We start from the raw sequence: 17,789 nt of genomic DNA, 5'->3' as shown, positions 1-17,789 counted from the left end.
AGAAAATCTGTTATTGTGGAAGGACAATTATGTGCTTTATCCACAGCTTCTCAGTTTCTTCTCATTCTACCAAATACAGAATGTTTTAGAAAGGGCGAGATACTCAAAACTATTTAGCACAATCAAATGTTATTCCCATGACTCACAGTAGATCCAAACTAAGGTTCTCAGTCCAAAAGCCCCCAAAAGACTTCCTTGACTTTTTCAGCACCATCAATATTTTGTGCAAATATGTCCATGTAAGCCGGGGGGGGGGGGGGGAGACTCCACAAAACATTTCAAAAATAGAACCACTAGTGGGACTGAACTCCATTGAGACCAAGAAAAAGAGTCTGCAATACATGAGAATTTAATAGAATCATGAAGTTGGAAGAGACCACAAGGGCCGTCCAGTCCAACCCTCTGCCATGCAAGAACAGCCTAAGGTTTTAAAGTGTTTGTTGAGAATGAATGTTGTTCTTTGACACAAATGAAGTATTCTAAGTAGTAACGCACACACACACAAACAAAGAAAAATAGTAAAGAGTCCCATGGCAACTTAAAAGAGTGACAAAATTTAGTAGGCATGCATTTTAGTAACCTGTTGCCCACTTCTTCAGACACTTGTGGCACCTGCAGTGGAGTGGAATCCAGAAAAGCCTAGGGCTAATAAAACCTTTTAATCTTTGATATGTCACAAGACTCTGTTGCTTATACTGCAACATACTAACATAGCCACTACTCTGGAAAAACAAAATAGCCTATAAATTTTATATATTCTGGGAACAATGTGTACATACCTCAGTCTTCATTTAAAGAAAAGAATTCTAGGATGCATCAACATGAGATTGAGGTAGGTAATAGTACATAACACTCAATTTTGGTTGGTCAGACCTTGCCAGGAATACTGTATCCCATTATGGGCACTACAATTCAAGAAGGATGTGACAAGTCAGAACATGTCCAGAAGAGGGAGGACAAAATGGTGAAAAGTCTGGAAACCATGCCCTGTGAGGAGTGGCTTAGGGAGCTGGGTGTGTTTAGATAAGAGAAGAGAAGGTTAAAGAGTGACATGATCGCCATGTTTAAATATTTGAAGGGATGTCATACTGAGGATGGAGCAAGCTTGCTTTCTGCTGTTTCTGAATTAGGCCACAGAGCAATGGGTTTAAACTACAGGAAAAGAGATTTCACCTAAACATTTCAAAGGGAGCTTGATGGTAAGAGCTGTTTGACAGTGGCATAAGTGTAGTGAAATCACCTTTGAAAGTTTTTAAACAGAGGCTGGATGGCCATCTGTTGGAATCTGTGCTTTGATTGTGGTCTGAAGCTGATGGGCTAAAAGCGCTGGCTTTTGTTCCACAAGAGGGAATTTCCTCTGAACGGAAACTTTGCGTTCAGAGGAAATTCCCTCTCCTGGAACGATTCAGTGATGCTGGAGGGAGCCGACAATTCCCTGACAATAAGGAAGCGTACCAGGCTTTCACACGCGCGTGCTTTCTCAGTGTTTTAGAGGTGATTTACCAGAGCTTAAGAACTGGTATGAAAATCTTCAAAGACAGACTGGACAGCACCTACAGCAGTGGAACAGAGAGGGGAGAGGGAGAGCATTTATATAGGAAATGCTCATTAATCAAGCAACAGCTGTGAGAGGCTACCAGGCCATAAATAATCCAGCAATTCCCTCAGGAGGTTGTTGTAACAACTGACCATTCAGAAGGACCGTTCATTTCCCCAAAGAACCTTGGACCCTGCATCACAGGTCGTTCAGGGTACCAGATACTCCCTTGGACTGGAACCATGGCTTTCTTGCTATACCCTATTGACATGGACTGCCTGACCTCTGAGAACTGTAAGTGGCAAGTATCCTTCTGTACACAGCTGGGGGTTGCTACTGTCTCATCTCTTACAGATGTTGCTTGGTACTTTGGCCATGGCTGACCTCCAAGACAGGACTTGAAAACATGTTAAAGTGCTCTTTTTTTTGTGGCATAGAATCCTATATGTATTATTTCATGTCATGTTCATTTCTACCTGTGCAAGCAAATTTTCTGTTAAAGAACCAATGCCCAGGAACTCAACTATTTCATTAATGGAGGTATACTTATATTTTCTTTACAAATTTACCATCTGGCTAATTATGTACTGACCTATACAGTTTCTGTTTCTTTCCTTAAGAACCACTGAGACTCAGAAGGTAAGTCTCCAGGCAATATATAAATGTAAACGTTCGGATGGAAGATCATAGAATCATAAAGTTGGAAGAGACCACAAGGGCCATCCAGTCCAACCCCTGCCATGCAGGAACTCGCAATCAAAGCATCCTTGACAGATGGACATCAAGCCTCTGTTTAAAGACCTCCAAGAAAGGAGACTGCACCACCCTCTGTGGGAGTGTGTTCCACTGTCTAACAGTTCTTAGTGTCAGGACGTTCCTCCAATGTTGTGGTTGAATCTCTTTTCCTGTAGCTTGCATTCATTGTTCCGGGTCTTATTCTCTGGAGCAGTAAAAAACAAGCTTGCTTCATCCTCAATATGACATCCCTTCAAATATTTAAACAAGACTATCATATTGCCTCTTAACCGTCTCTTCTCAAGGTTAAACATACCCAGCTCCCTAAGTTGTTCCTCATAAGGCATGGTTTCCAGACTTTCACCATTTTGGTCGTCCTCCTTTGGACACACTCCAGTTTCTCAACATCCTTTTTGAATTGTGGTGCCTAGAACTGGACACAGTATTCTAGGTGAGGCCTGACCAAGGCAGAATAGAGTGGCAGTATTACTTCCCTTGATCTAGACATTATACTTCTATTGATGCAGTCTAGAATCGCATTGGCCTTTTTAGCTGCCACATCAGACTGTTGACTCATGTTCAACTTGTGGTCTACTAAGACTCCTAGATCCCTTAGTAGACTACAAGTTGAACATGATTCAACAGTGTGATGTGGCAGATAAATTCACTGAAACCAGGGACCAAGAATCTGTGCTTCAACTTGGCCATCTGACATTCAATTTGTCTGTTACTGGCATAGCCATAGGCCCTTATGCAAATACAATACCTCTTCCCAATTTAGTTTGAATATATACCGATTTTTCCAGGAGGATAAAATGCTCAAATCACACCCCACAACCCCCCCTCCAGTGACACCACTGGGTCTGTTGTTTGCTCTCCACCATATCCTCCTCTGCCTCTCATGTATGAATACAGCAATGGCTGAGGTCTACTCCTCCCTTTTGCCCGCATGACTTTTATAGCAAAAGGAAGGCTGGCCAGCCAGCTGCTTAGTGGCTGCTCCCAAGATGGTCAGATACAAAGGGAGCAGCACCTGAGCAGCTGGTCAAGCTGCAACTGGGCAGCCATTCACCTTGGCAGCAGCAACCAAACAGCTGATGGAGCAGCAAGTGAGAAGCCTCTTGCTCAAATAGGCCTTGTGGCAAAAGCCGGTGTGGGTGAAAGACTTCTTGGTTGTTGTTCAACCAGCTGTTTGGTAACTGCTCTCTTTGCACCCGGTCACTTTCGGAGCAGCAACTCAGCACTGGCTGAGCAGCAACCAAGAAGCTTCTTGCCCATGCTGGCTTTGCGGCAAAGGTGGATGTGGATGAGAGCCTTCTCTGTCTTGCTTTACTGGCTTTTTGGTTAAGGTAAAGAGGGAGGCAAAGGAAGAAGCTTCTCCCCAATGTGGAAGGACTCTCAATCTGAGAGAAGCAATGGGCTTTTTTAAAGTATCAACACCAGGTATTCATTCCCCTCCTTCCCCAGAGACTTGTCTTTCCCACACAGCTTCAAGTCATCTCCCCACCCCACCCACCCCACCCCATCCTGCACAAATATTGTTTTTCTGCTACTTCTTGTCTCAGCCTCTCAGCCAAAAGAAAGCAGGAGCAGAAGTGCAGCTCAAACCTGCCAGCCAAGTTCCAGTAAAACTCACTCCTTTTTTGCCACCACTTCTCCCCTGCCACCATATGCTCTAACTCCACATCCCCACCATGGTCCTAAAGGCTGCTGGTTCCCTTTATCTTTCTTGTGCACCAATACTTTTTTTCACTGCCCCCTTTTCCCTCACTGTCCTCTGGATCTTTCTAACACCCCCAGTTAGGGAATCACTGCTCTACATCAACACATTTTTTCAAAAGGAGAAGTGAATAAAAAGATGAAACAAACGTAACACAATATATCTTTCAACGGAGATATCAGATTAGAAGTAAGCATACATGCTTAAGATACAGCTATAAATTTAATGATTCAATTCTATATTCCATCCTCATATGTTATCAAGGGGATTAGAAAAACAGAAACTCTGAAACACTGGGCTTATTAGCTTAAGGTGCCTTGCAGAAATATTCGGGGTGGGGGGTCGTTTACTTAACCCTTTTGCCACAATAAAAATATTTTGCACCTTCACAGTGTTAAATGTCTAGTGCACATAAAGTGGTAATAATGTCAGTTAAACCAATTGCAATTCCAGGTTGAAATGCAACAAATATGGAAAAAACAAAGGATATGCATGGATGTCTAGAAAGCACAGTACCTCTCATTTTATCCATGTATAGGCAAAGTATATTCAGATACTATGGCTGCATCAGTATTGCAGAATTAATGTAGTTTGACACTGCTTAAACTGCTATGGCTCAATGGTATTTATTTATATATAAGCGAAGATACTGCCCACCATTATTTTATTATTGTATTAGTGTTTTTAGATTTTATTGTTTGTAATTTTAATGGATAGAATTCTTTAATCCTTTTTTAAGGGGGGGAATTGTATATATTGTATTTTTAAAGGTGGTATGCCGCTTTGATTGAACAAAAAGCGGGATATAAATTAAAGTTTTATTTATTTATTTATTTATTTATTTATGGAATAAATGTAGTTATGTGACATATTTAGCCTTCTGTGCTCTGGTGCCACAACAAAGTACAAGTCCCGGGATTTCATATGATGGTGTCATGACAGTTAAAGCAGTGTCGAAATGCCTTAACTCTGCAATGTGGTAGCAGCTTATGTGTGAAGGAGAACTTAGAACTGCAACTACCACTGTCCATAACTTTATGTGAGAAACAGAGAGGAAAAAGAATGAATGATGGAGGTGGACACTGAAACAATCTGGTCTCACAGATTAACCCAGACAGTTCTCGGTTTTCTTTTAAACAACAACAACAACAACAACAACAACAACAGAAAATTCCCAGTCACATTCAACCAAAATCTAAGACCTAAATCCAATTGTTACTTTCTGACTGGATTAAACTCATTAAATCAACAAAAACTTGGTAAGTCAAAACTTTAGTTACACCAATTTAATGTACAGTGCACCCGCGTTTTACGCAGGGCACACCATACGCAGCTTGAGCATATGCTGAAAGCTGCACTGGAAGAACCCCTCGAGTGCCTCGGAAGAACTAACAGGCCGTGCGCTGCATGCCACAGGCACAAGCCCCATTAGTTCAATGGGGCTCCAGCATAAGCAGATTTCCCCTTACTTGGAGGTTTCCGGAATGGATCCCTGCATAATGGGAGGGCCCACCGTACTTACTGTAATTGAGACTAAAGGGTTTATCGCACGAGGCTTGTGGAACGGGACCAGAACAGAACAAAAGGGGGCAGGAAGGAAACGGAACAGGGAAAGAACGCATATTATCACATGGGAGAATGCTGCCGATGCCGCCGGAATTCCCCAATCCGTTCCCCATCCATCCCAAGGCAGCCGATTTTCAACAACTGTTCAGAATCGTTCTTGAAAGTCGACTGCTGTGGTACGGATGGGGAACGGATTGAGGACTTCCGGCAGCATCAGCAGCATTCTCTCGTGCGGCAATATGCATCCTTTCCCCACTCTATTCCCTTCCCACCCCCTTTCGTTTCGCTCTGATCTCGTTCTACAAGCTCCATGCAATAAACTTCTAAACCTTGGATTTAGGCCTCAGAATTCTTGCTTGTTTCTAAAGAAAACTCTGTCAAAAGTAGTGACCATCTCTAATTTCTATGCATGGAGCTTTGGGTGTGAGCTAATTTCATCCATTAGCTCCCAGACAACCTAATGACACAGAGCAATATAAAATATTGTGAAGACTTGATATATGACTACTTTAAAGCTAAGAAGATGATGTTTCTCATTTCCAGTAATTACCTTTACTTCTCCTCACCACTATCACTCTGAACAAACCTATCTTACCTGATTTAGCAAATTAAGGATGGGTGAACAATGGACATATTTACTACTTGGATGGACAGTCATGAGGCAACACCAGGGATCTTCAGGTACGACTAGGAAACAGTCCTGCCTGAAACACTAAAGAGCCACTGACCATCAGAGTTGACAGCACTGGCAAAAATGGGCCAATGGCAAAAAGTTGACAGCACTGGCATAAATAGACCTGTTACTAGGCAACTCCTTACATTCACTTCCCTACGTTTATATTCACTTCCCTACAGTTTTTTACTGTATAGACAGGCTAAGGTACAGTAAGCTATATTTCAGAGAAAGGCACTGGTAAAATCACCTGTGAATATTTATTGCCCCAAAAACCCCATGAAATTCATAGGGTTGCCACAAGTTGACAGGCAACTAGAAGGCACTTGCACACACTGACAGCGTAATATAATTTGGTCTGAAAGAGCTAATGAAACACCTCAAGGATGCTGAGACCAATGTTGCCAGAAGTTCAAATTTACAAGAATTGAGATCTAGTCAGTTTTCTGTTTGGTACACAGTTATACAAAGTATACTTACAGGACGTCATGTTCAGTGCCGTATTTCAAAACAGACATGCAGAAATTCTGCTTCATTCAAACAACTGCAGCCATTCATTGTTCACAGTACGCTTTTAGCTCTAGACAAGACAGGTTGCTTATTTCTGAACTAATATCCTGAGATTGTTTACCGGAGATGCAAAATTGGTGACTTAGGTTCAGAAGATGGTTTCCACTACTTGACAATCACATCACATGCATCACTACACTACATGTTTTTAGGATGCTGCAGTCCCAAAGGATAAGATATTGTCTTTGCATAATAGTTTTTCCTTTTCTCCTGACCAAGATGCAAATGAAAGGAAATCAGTGATTGACTGTTTCTCTCCACCAGTGCTACAGGGAGTTTTTCCCAGTGACAGAATGTTTTGTTTGCTCCTTCAGTTTTCACTCTGCTACTATTACTGGCAATATAGCCTGCATCCTCTGGGGACCTATTTCTTCCCCATAATTAGAAAAAGAAAGCACGCCATTAGCTGATCTTGGCATAATAACCCACTATAAATGTATGTACCAATGTCTGTGAAGCAAAATGTAAAACTTTTAAAATGAAATGTGGTTAGGGGTGAAAAGAGGATTATAACAGACATGCTGTGAAAGCACTCCAAAAAAGTTAATAGATTTATGTTGACTAATAAGTTCTAATTGAACAAGGCTGCTTCGAAGTATAGCAGTACTCTTTGATGGTGCTCACGTTTTTCTCAAAGTGCCTTTGAGAAAGCCCATCCTCTTCCCTCCTCCCACCTAATCCCATCAACAATTCCCAGGTGAAGTATTTTATCAGTACTCACTGGGATTTGAATACATCTTTAATGCATTCTTTTCTCAACAACAGTGAAAAACCTGAGTTCTCCCTATCAAATGCCAACTAATTTTCAGAAACTAACGGGTACTTTATTTACTGAAGATTAAAATATTACTCCAAGTGTTAAAATAATTCATTTAAATACCAGGCTGTTTGAAATATACAATGTAATAACCTTGAGAATTTGGCTTTAATTTTAAAGGATAGCTTTTTTAAAAAAAGATCCAAGTTTTAATCAAAGTCAGACTCATCATTTTGCCAGGGGATTCGAGTTAATGAATTAAATCACATAGTCCTGTACATTTCAAGGAGTTCTAAAGGTTAATTACACTTGACAATATTATGGTTTAGTATATTATATTATTTTTAATAAGTATCAATACTGGTGAAGTTTGTCTTCCTATTAATACATGGCTATTTTGTAATTTGTTAGACTTTCCTTATTTGAATGGCATACTTGTTAGCCTCCTTACACCCCTCCTCTTTTGATATCAAAAATACAGGTTAATTTGCCCTTGTATAACCCTATAGTGAACGCCATTACTGGGATTCCTTCATCACATGTAAGCTAGCAATAAGAGTTGCCTGTGTCTTGTTTTTCCAGACATCCTTGAGGAGGTGTGAAATGTCCATAATGGGATGATGCCAAGGAGTCATTGGCCCTGGTATCCTTGCCTACTAATCTGTCTGACTTCAGAAATGTGCTTCCATTACCCACATTCACACCCCAATGTTACCACCTCTGAAAACCAACTTCAAAGTGGTTCAAATCCATTTCAAAGGAAGCACCCACATTTGGTTTTTTTATATACCCTAAATTTTGTCCCAGGGCTAGATTGTAAGCCTGAGGACAGGGAACCGTCTATTATCCCCTCTGTTGTAAACCACTCGGATTCCCAGTGATTGGACAGTATATAAATAAATCCTATTATTATTATTATTATTATTATTAATTATTATTATTAAAATTACCTATATATACTGGTACTTTTCTTTGTTTCCCTAGCTTAGTCCAGTATCAGGCACCAAATGCTGCCAATTTTCTTGGATAACCCCTCTCTCGCTTGCCAACCTCCATTTGCCTCGATAGTGAGTGAGTTCCTTTTATCTCCAGACCTGTAACAAGTGGAGAAACTATTCAATTCAGGTATGGAAATTGGTTTGGCCTTCTCTGTTCCAAGGTTACACCTTTGAAATTCCTAGTCCTTATGAGTGTGTGTGGTTGTATGTATTGGATGATTGTTGAGTTCCCCTTTTTACAATAAACTACTTAGAAGCTTGCCTCTAGAATTCTTCTTGTCTCTGGACCTGGTATACATAGGGACTAGACCCCATGGCTAAGTAACCTAGCCACTATCATTGAGGTATTTCATAATTCCAAAACATACATTGACGCTTTAGTGTTCCATTTTCGGATAGATATATACCCAGGTTTACATATTCTTGTGTAAGTGTGGTTGATGCTTACTGTTTCACGCCTAATGAAATCACTAGGAGGTGCCCCTTGTAACATGACCAGAACACACCTCCTGTGGCACCTCAATGGGTCCCAGGTTTTGGTGGTGAAATCTGAGGGCCTGTGATAGTCTTGAACTAGAAACCCTATGAGTGTTCCATTCCACTGCTGATCATCCCACATTCTGGAGCCAGTGAGTATATTTATTACTGTCCCATTTGATTCATTAGGTCCCCCCTCCCCCCGCCTTGATATTTCTGCAAAACCCTGGGGCTTCCTTCAGCTTCCAGGTACATTTTTGTATGTGGGTGGCAGGTACCCTTTGGGAAAAACAATTTATGGCTGAAAAGTCCTACCTATATCTCAAACATTATGCCATTTCAGCTCATTATTCTGACAGTCATCTCTAGTACTAAATTGTATAATCACCCACCATCTTTGTACATTCAACTTGGTCAGTGACCATCCAGGAAAAACAATCACTAAATAATCTTGGGTCTTCAAAAATAGCTTGTCTGAAATGTCTGCCAAAATGCCTATGAACTTCTCTTTCCTTTCTCCTCCCATCATTTTTATCACCCATCTGATTAGACTAGACCTTTACATTTTCTAAGGAATTTAAATTGCAGACCGCTTTGTATCCCTTATTAACATGTTACGAGAATTCAAAGAAAGAATTCTAAAAGAGAGGTGACATCTGGCGTCCCTCAGGGCACCATCCTATCCCCCATGCTGTTCAATATTTACATCAAGCCACTGAGCAAGATCATCTGGAGACATGGGGCTCAGTGTTATCAGTAGGGATGACACCCAAATATGTTTCTCTATGTCTCCGACTGTTGCAGTGACTAAGGATGGGCTCTCTCCTCTGAATGCCTGCCCTGGGTTGGTCATGGGCTGGATGAGGGAAAACAAACTCAGGCTGAATCCAGAGAAAACAGAGGTACTAGTGATAGGAACCTCAGGTCCAGGGAAGGAAATTGGTCAACCTGTTCTGGACAGGGTCACACTTCCCCTAAAGGACAAAGTTTGCAGCTTAGGAGTACTCCTGGACTTGTCCTTACAGTTGTCATCTCAAATGGATGCGATGGCCAGGAGTGGTTGCTATCAACTTTGGTTGATACGCCACCTGCGACCCTACCTGGACTGAAGGGACCTTGAAGCAGTGGTACATGCACTGGTAACCTCTCGTCTTGATTTTTGTAATGTGCTCTACATGGGGCTACCCTTGCGCCAAGTTCGGAAGCTTCAATTGGTCCAAAATATGGCAGCCAAAGTGGTCACTGGTACCTCCAGGTTGGACCATATAACACCCGTATTAAAATCACTTCCCTGGCTGCCAATCAGCTTCTGGGCACAGTACAAGGTGTTGGTTATTACCTTTAAAGCCCTACATGGCTTGGGTCCGAGTTACTTGCAGGAACATCTCTCTCTACATAATCCGCCATGCACTCTCAGAACATCTGGGAAGAATTTGTTAGAAATACAAAGGACCAGATTGGCTATGACTTCCCAAAGAACTTTTATTGCTGCTGCTCCTAAATTGTGGAATGGCTTGCCGGAAGAGATCTGTCTTATTACCACCTTGGACGCTTTTAAGAAGGTAGTCAAGACGGAGCTCTTCCGGTGGTCCTATCCATCTGACCCTGTTTATGATATCCATCCATTAATCCTTGACAATGATTCTTTGCAATCCTACTGCTACAAAACTATCATCTCTGATAAGTTAGCTTTATCTGACATTATTATTGTTGAAGTGATGTATTGTATTTGATTTGTTCCATTTTATTGATTGTAATTATATGTGATTTTATCAGGTTGTAACTTCGCCTCAATCCGCAGGGAGAGGTGGGAAATATAAATAAATAATTTATTATTATTTATTTATTATAAAGTACTGTCACTCCACACTTGCCTGTGGGAATCTTAATAGCAACCACTGATCCTAATTTAGCATCTTAGACTAGCTCACTGGGCCAGGGGCTCAAGCTAAACCTTTCTTTCCTTAGTGTGTCTTTTGGAGGGGAAAATCTCTAATAAAAAGTAACATCAGATTCATCCTTTTCCAAAAGAATACCTTCCATCTTTTCTCTCCAGACACTAGAACATCTTAGTAATAAAGCTAAATCTTTGTAGGGCTGAGTGATGAACAATTCCAACACAGACACTCAGTGTGAAGATAGATTTGTTTTCCTTTCTATTTCTTCTCTGTAATTACCTGTGCTCTTTCACCTCTTTTGGAAAAAAAAATACCAATTTCATAATGTTTAGCTGGGAAGATCAAGCTCAAAATGCCTAAACATCTTGGCCTCCAAATGTTGTTGCACTCCAATTCATATCAGCCTAGATAGAAAGCCTAATGGTCATAGATGATGTGTGTTTTTATCATGAAGCCCCCACGCATGACCTGAAGCCTGGGAAGAAGGAGAAATGGAGACTCCTTTTCTCAGACAGGTGGAAGGAAACCTTGCTGAAGGACACACCTGTCTTAGAAACTCTTCTGCACATAGCTGGCACCTGAGTTTAGTGTATTTTTTTTTCTTTTTGGATGGTTGAACTGAACAGCACAGAGGAATGGGGGAGTATAAACCTTTCTAGGGTATATAAACCTCCTCAGTGAGATGATCCATGACACTAATGTGTAATGTGCCTTTAAGCCTACTTTGTTCAAATATTCTTTGTACAAATAGATGGTATTTAATTACATTTTCATCCCACCTTTCCCCCTGAGAGATCAAAACATTGTACATTATTTCTTCCCTGACTAAGGCTATTCTCACAGTTACCTGGTGAGGTAGGTTATGTTTGGGAGACAATTTATTGGTCCAAGGTCATCCAGTGAGTTTCTTTTCTGACTAGGGAATTGGAACTGAGGAAATGAACATGTATATTCTCAGTCTTAGTAAAACAACAACAACAACAACAACATTTTTCCCACACAGAAAGATTTAAAGTCTCTCTCTAATCATCATACTATTGTGGTTATAAAACATACAGTGCACTTTAAACATTGAAAACGTACAATCCTATAGCCTCTGACATATTATTCTGGTCACGCATTCTTCTAAGTGAGGACTGTTAAACCATGCTCCCTGCATTTAACCACATTGTCTAAATCAAGGTTCCATAATTAAATTTTCTCCCCGGTTTTGCGTTTCAGGTGCCTGTAAATTATAGGCAGATGTTTTCATCAAATTACTCCTTAGGGAAAGTTTAAACCTGTGCTGAACTATCCATATTGGAGGAGGAACAGCAGCAGCAGCAGCACTTGATATAGGCATCATAAAAGAATATATTTGCTCATTAACAACCATAAATGCTAAATTTACTTATTATTCCATATAGTGTTATTTTATTATTATTCTTGATATAGTTTTTCTTAAAAGATTCACTTTTGTTTTCCATGACTACAAGTTGTCATTTCCTAAACCAATTGATTTATGGACAATGAAAATATTAATGTTGGACAAAACTAAACTGCTAGACTCTGCACTGTTTTGCAACTGATGCAAAGAAAGCAAGAAAAACAGAACTGAGGTAGGCAGAACAATCTTCAAAGTCTTCCTGAATTCGTAAAAATCTTTTTTCCACCATGTTTGCCCCTCCATGCTGTAACCATTTTGTGTGTGTGGGGGGGGGGAACGTTACAAAAGTAGCCTAGCTATTTTACAGTACTGTTCATGAGCTCATTATTTTGATATAAAGTAAGTTTTTTTGTATAACCACATCAGGCACTTTGTTAATTTAAAATAGTTTATTTGCACATTCTGAAGCTTACATTTCTATACTGAGTAAAGTTTTTTTGTCCCCTATTAGGTTCTGCTATAAATATAACTGAAGTTAATATTATACGCACATGTTAAACACTATACTTTATATATTTATGGGAGAATCCATTATTTACAAGTTTATGTTTTACTGCTGATGAAGTTGCAGAGTCAAATATATTTAGTTCTCTTATATTCTTTGCTTTCTCTACTCTGCACCATTTGTGTATGATATTTTATGATGAATGTTGTATGAGAGTCAGTGTGAAACATTTGTGTGTTCAATATAGCTTTTCTTAAAGTGTTTCTGTTGGCTATGTTATATATTATTTATATTTTTCCTATTTTATAACTTTACAGGGTAAAAATTGGAGGTCAGCAGACTTCAGTTGACCACACATAATTGGAAGCAATTTCTGGTGGCCTTGTGTTGTGACACTAAAAAGATTAACAAATGATTATGAAATAAACTTATGCAGGCTACTAGATGCTCTCAAAAACTTAGGTCATAATACATTTATTAGCCTTTACATTGCCACAAGACTCTTTGTTGTTAAGTCTACAAAAGTATGCTGTCAATGAATATGATTCCACCTTGAAAGAGCGCCATTGTGGATGCCTCTCCTAGTTCACAGCCATCACAGTGGGCTGATTCCAGGCTGCACCCTTCTTCATCAATATATAAGAGGTAATGTGTTCTTGAAAGGATAAGGATACACTAGGTTTAAAAAAAAAAAAGCAGGGAAACCCCATTTCACTACCAAAAAATTATGGACTAATCCCAAAACACTGGATGACTGGCTAGGGTAGTAGAGTGTGCCCAAAGGCAATATGTACAGGCATGTTTTTATTTTTCTATATCTAGAAAAGCAATCCTGCACTTTAATATCCTTGCAAGGTTGCTAAAATGAGTACCCAGCTTGATGAGGGCAATTAGCTTACAGTTGTAAACCACTTAGAGACTGCTCAGTGTGGTGTGAAGCGATAAATAAATGAAGCTGCTTTAATATCAAAAGTCTGGAAGTAATGTAGAATGCCTTAGCTAAGCAGCTGGTCAATCAGGACCCATCTTATTATACATATTCACCACATATGTATCATCAGGTCAAAACCAACATTCAACAGGATTCCCAGCTTCTCACTGACACCAAAAGACAACTTTGTAATGTTGGAGCGGGGTGAGGGAATTTCCTTGCACTTCCAGAAATGAAACCATTGAAGAACACTGAGAGTCTAAACAGACTGTAACTACCCATAGAAGAGGGAAGATAAAAGGAAGGACTTCTTCATACAATCAAGTATGAAGAATCCAGTTATGGAGCTCACTACGCAGTATGTGCTGGTAGCCATGAGCTAACATAGTTTTAAAAATGGATGACAGAAACTGATGGAAGACAGTCTGCCACTGACGATCTGCAATGATGGCTCAAAGGAACCTTCCACATTTAGAAACACAAAATTCCTGTTAAAACACTTTTCCTTGAAATAAAGTGAGATAGGAGATCAGTGGAAAGCTAAGCTATAAGCTCTATACCGCAGCAGTTCAAAAACTCTGCAACACCACTAGATGAAATATAGAACTATTCCACCACTCAGTACTCTTCATATACTATCAAGTTTACAGAAAATCCTTTGAAGTAGGATAAACTTCCTTCCAAGGTAGCATGAAAAGTAAACCTTTTCTACTAGTGGCTCACAAAGCTGTAATTACTAGATCATAAAATAAATAACTGAAGCTTCTACAAATTGACAAGACTGTATTGCTATTTTAGGGTTTTTAATTCATTACATATGGCTGGAACTTAATATTGTGATATTTCAGGAAGAATATTGATTTATAAAAGAGTTTTTATTTTTTAATTTCCAAGAATAAAACTATTTTTCTGCATACCATATGAATATACTTCAGAAGCAATAATCAGACAAGTTAAATAATTTCTTACCTGTAATGAGTCATGCAATGATCTTTGGACTTCAGAGCTAAGAAGAGGCTCCAGGTTTTCTTCAAATACCATTAACTGTTCTATAAAGGTGGAAGATGGACCAACACAAGCATTTTTTCACTTTCTGAAATTCCACCACTTTCTACAGCAGTCAAGAATCCTGATACTGTATAGGTCTGCAAAATCTGGTAATAAAGAAAAGAAAGAAAATATTGTAAAAGGCAGAAGCAATATGTACAGTAGAAATTAATTGTTAACTTGAGGTGCATCTATATTATAGAAATGATGACATTAGTGCTGGCTTCTAAGGGAGGGTATTCCACAACCAAGGTGCCATAACAGAGAAGGCCCTCTTCCATGTACTCCCACAATGTATTGCTCCAACTGCTGGGACACAGATGTCAAATATCAAAGTTCCAAGTTCTAAAGGTAAGTACCAGCACCTTGAATTCTGACCTGAATAATACTGATAGCAAGTGCAACTGCTTGAAAATGTGCTTTATACAGTTTCTGCAATGAGATGGTCAACAATCAAGCTGCTGCATCTTGCACACGCTGAAGATTCTGAGTTGCCTTCTATGGGCAGCCCCAACACAATGCAGTAGGTGAACTGAAAATTTACCAATCCATGTGCTACTGTGACTAAGGCCAAAAACACATGAGCCAAAAACCCCAGCCTCAGACCAATCCAGGGGTGTGATGTACAGATGCCGCACGCCTGGATCAGGCTGAAGCTGTACCACAGCCACCTAAAATAGCCCAGGGCCGCTGGCAAAAGGAACGCAAAAAAGCAAAGAGTCTGCCAGCAAGGAGTCTGAGACTGGGGCAGTGGGCAGCCTCGGGACCGCAGCATTTGGTCACCACAATCCTGAACCGAACAGGGAGCAACTGGAGCTGCCAGTCCACTTGACCTCCATGTTGTCATGTCTAGGAAATGTTACAGGTGGTAGACAGGGTGAAATTGGTGCCAAACACTATTGGCCAAGGAATCAACCTGTGTCTCCAGTGACCAAGATGGATCTAGAAGTACTTTCACACTAGGTATGTGCCTCCTTGTGGGAGTGTAAGCCTATCCAATTCCTAGACCTAAGAATCACCAAGTGCATGCTGATGTCACTAGTCACCAAAACTCCTAATGACCTCTCATTTCCATTTACTTCACACAGAGAGAGAACAACACGGAGGATAGACTGGAACCCAGCAGCACCCCACAGCTTTAAGGTCATCAAGTTGACAGGAATACCCCATTCTACTCTGTGAAATTGGTCCTGCAGATTGGATCAGAACTACTTTAAGACAATTGCTCCTACTTCCATCCATCAGACTCAGTCCAATAGGATACCATAATCAGTGGTGTCAACAACTGCTAAGAAATACAGGATGATCAACAGGGGAGCACTCCCCACCACATTTTTCATCCAGTTAATTAGGGCAACTAAGGCTGTTTAGATATAATATCTTGGTTTAAATTCATACACTGAAATAAGTTATCTGGTTTTTTTGAAGAACATTCTGAAGCTGCCGAGCCACCATGTGCTCAAAATGCCCTGCACCAAATTTGATATTAGTAATATAACGGTAGTTCTTAGAACTATGGAACTGCACTGAGTGAAGTGATGTGCTGTACTTCTCTCAGTGTATGCATTTCATTGAAAATGTTTCAAGTGTTTTAGCTGTTTTAATTATGTTTTCATAATGTTGCTGTTTAATTCTTTTTTAACTTTTGTAAATTAATGTTTTAATTGGACCTTTTAATTGGAGTCTCTCTCTCTCCATATTTACAATAATAAAAAATTATTGTAAGCTGCCTTGGATCCCATTTTGGGAGAAAGATGGAATGTAAGTGTAATAAACAAAAACAAACCCCCCCTCAAAATCCAAGGAAGTCCTTTTCAGGAGAGGAATGCACTATAACCTTTCCCAATGAATTTTTTTTTAATGTGAATAATTTTTTAATATGAAGTTTCTGTTGTGAATATTGTCATCATTATGGACCATGTGATAGGTTACTAGAAATAGCATTTCCTTTTTGCTTTGTAGTTAGCATCAGCTTGAACTGTCTCCACAAAAGAACTTCAAGTCCCATGGTGCACTTCAATGGTATACACTTCCATATCCAGTACTAGAGGAACTGGGGCATTCTTTTTCTCCCACTGCAATCGTCCATGGTACCAACACTTTCTCCAGACATTTCCTTAGCTTTTCAGATCATGTTCCTAGTATGCTCTGGGAGCTGCAGGGGTAACTGAGGTTTGAAGTAGGGACAGTGGGATCCAGTGAATGCAAACCATTGGATCCTAGCACACAAGTGTACCCTCGACTCTTTCAGATAGCTCAGTTAAAATACTATTGCTCTACAAGCCTTCAAACTGAATAGTAGCTGTTGGGTTTAGGATGTACCCTGACTGTTTTGTGTAGTATCACTGATGTCTATTTAATTGTTTCATCATTTTAATGGCATTATAATTTCCATGGCATGGAGCCAAACTGAGCAAATAGAAGAAATCCATTAGGGCTGTCCCATTTTCAGAAGCTTCTCATAGTTTAGTGCCAAGGTCTGTGTTACAGTATAAGTAACAGTGAATGAGAATGTTAACAGTTTGTATAGCATATACATTTTAGTGGGCTGTGGGGGGGAAAAGAAGAGATGAGAATAAATTTGTGCAAAATCTAATAAGTAAGCTTGTGCTGCTGAATGAGACTATCATTTTTTCAAAATTCAGGCATTTTCTACTAAATGCACTTCTACCCTAGAACCTTGACACAGAAGATGCTTCTGCTAAAAGGGCAGCTTTCAATCCAACCTGTTGCTTCAATTATTATTAGATAGACAAAAGACTGCTGGTCCAAAAGTGATATTTAAAATGGGGTTAAAAGGAACCTAATGTCATTCTGTTTTCTGTATTCCCTGATACATATTTCAAATAACATTAAAAGATCAAGTTTTCTCTTGTTTATTCTATATGCTCTGCCAACCCCCAGTCCAATGAGATGGAATGAAGATGGATTTACAAGGAATATTTTTAAACAGGCTCAGTACAAAGTACATGTTGAATACAGTAATCTGATCTACACAGTTTTTGAGTT

At 39.8% G+C, this 17,789-nt stretch overlaps 1 protein-coding gene and 1 long non-coding RNA gene across 2 annotated transcripts in view; both read right to left on the bottom strand.

Annotated features, from left to right (window-relative positions):
- LOC121931834 overlaps positions 1–12,033 on the bottom strand; it is a 63,691-nt gene extending 51,658 nt beyond the window's left edge. Inside the window, exon 1 of the long non-coding RNA XR_006104220.1 lies at positions 11,779–12,033. This is a non-coding gene — a long non-coding RNA (uncharacterized LOC121931834). The remainder of the gene's footprint in view (positions 1–11,778) is intronic.
- The window catches only part of PLXNB2 (plexin B2), a 397,958-nt gene that overhangs the window by 263,795 nt on the left and 116,374 nt on the right, over positions 1–17,789 (bottom strand). The window contains exon 3 of the mRNA XM_042469905.1: positions 14,703–14,887. Coding sequence (XP_042325839.1) covers positions 14,703–14,716 — 14 coding nt within the window. The 5' untranslated portion in view covers positions 14,717–14,887. The remainder of the gene's footprint in view (positions 1–14,702; positions 14,888–17,789) is intronic.

This window comes from Sceloporus undulatus, chromosome 5 (assembly GCF_019175285.1).
Source record: "Sceloporus undulatus isolate JIND9_A2432 ecotype Alabama chromosome 5, SceUnd_v1.1, whole genome shotgun sequence".
Classification (NCBI taxonomy): domain Eukaryota; kingdom Metazoa; phylum Chordata; class Lepidosauria; order Squamata; family Phrynosomatidae; genus Sceloporus; species Sceloporus undulatus.
This window is presented reverse-complemented; position numbering and strand designations above follow the sequence as displayed.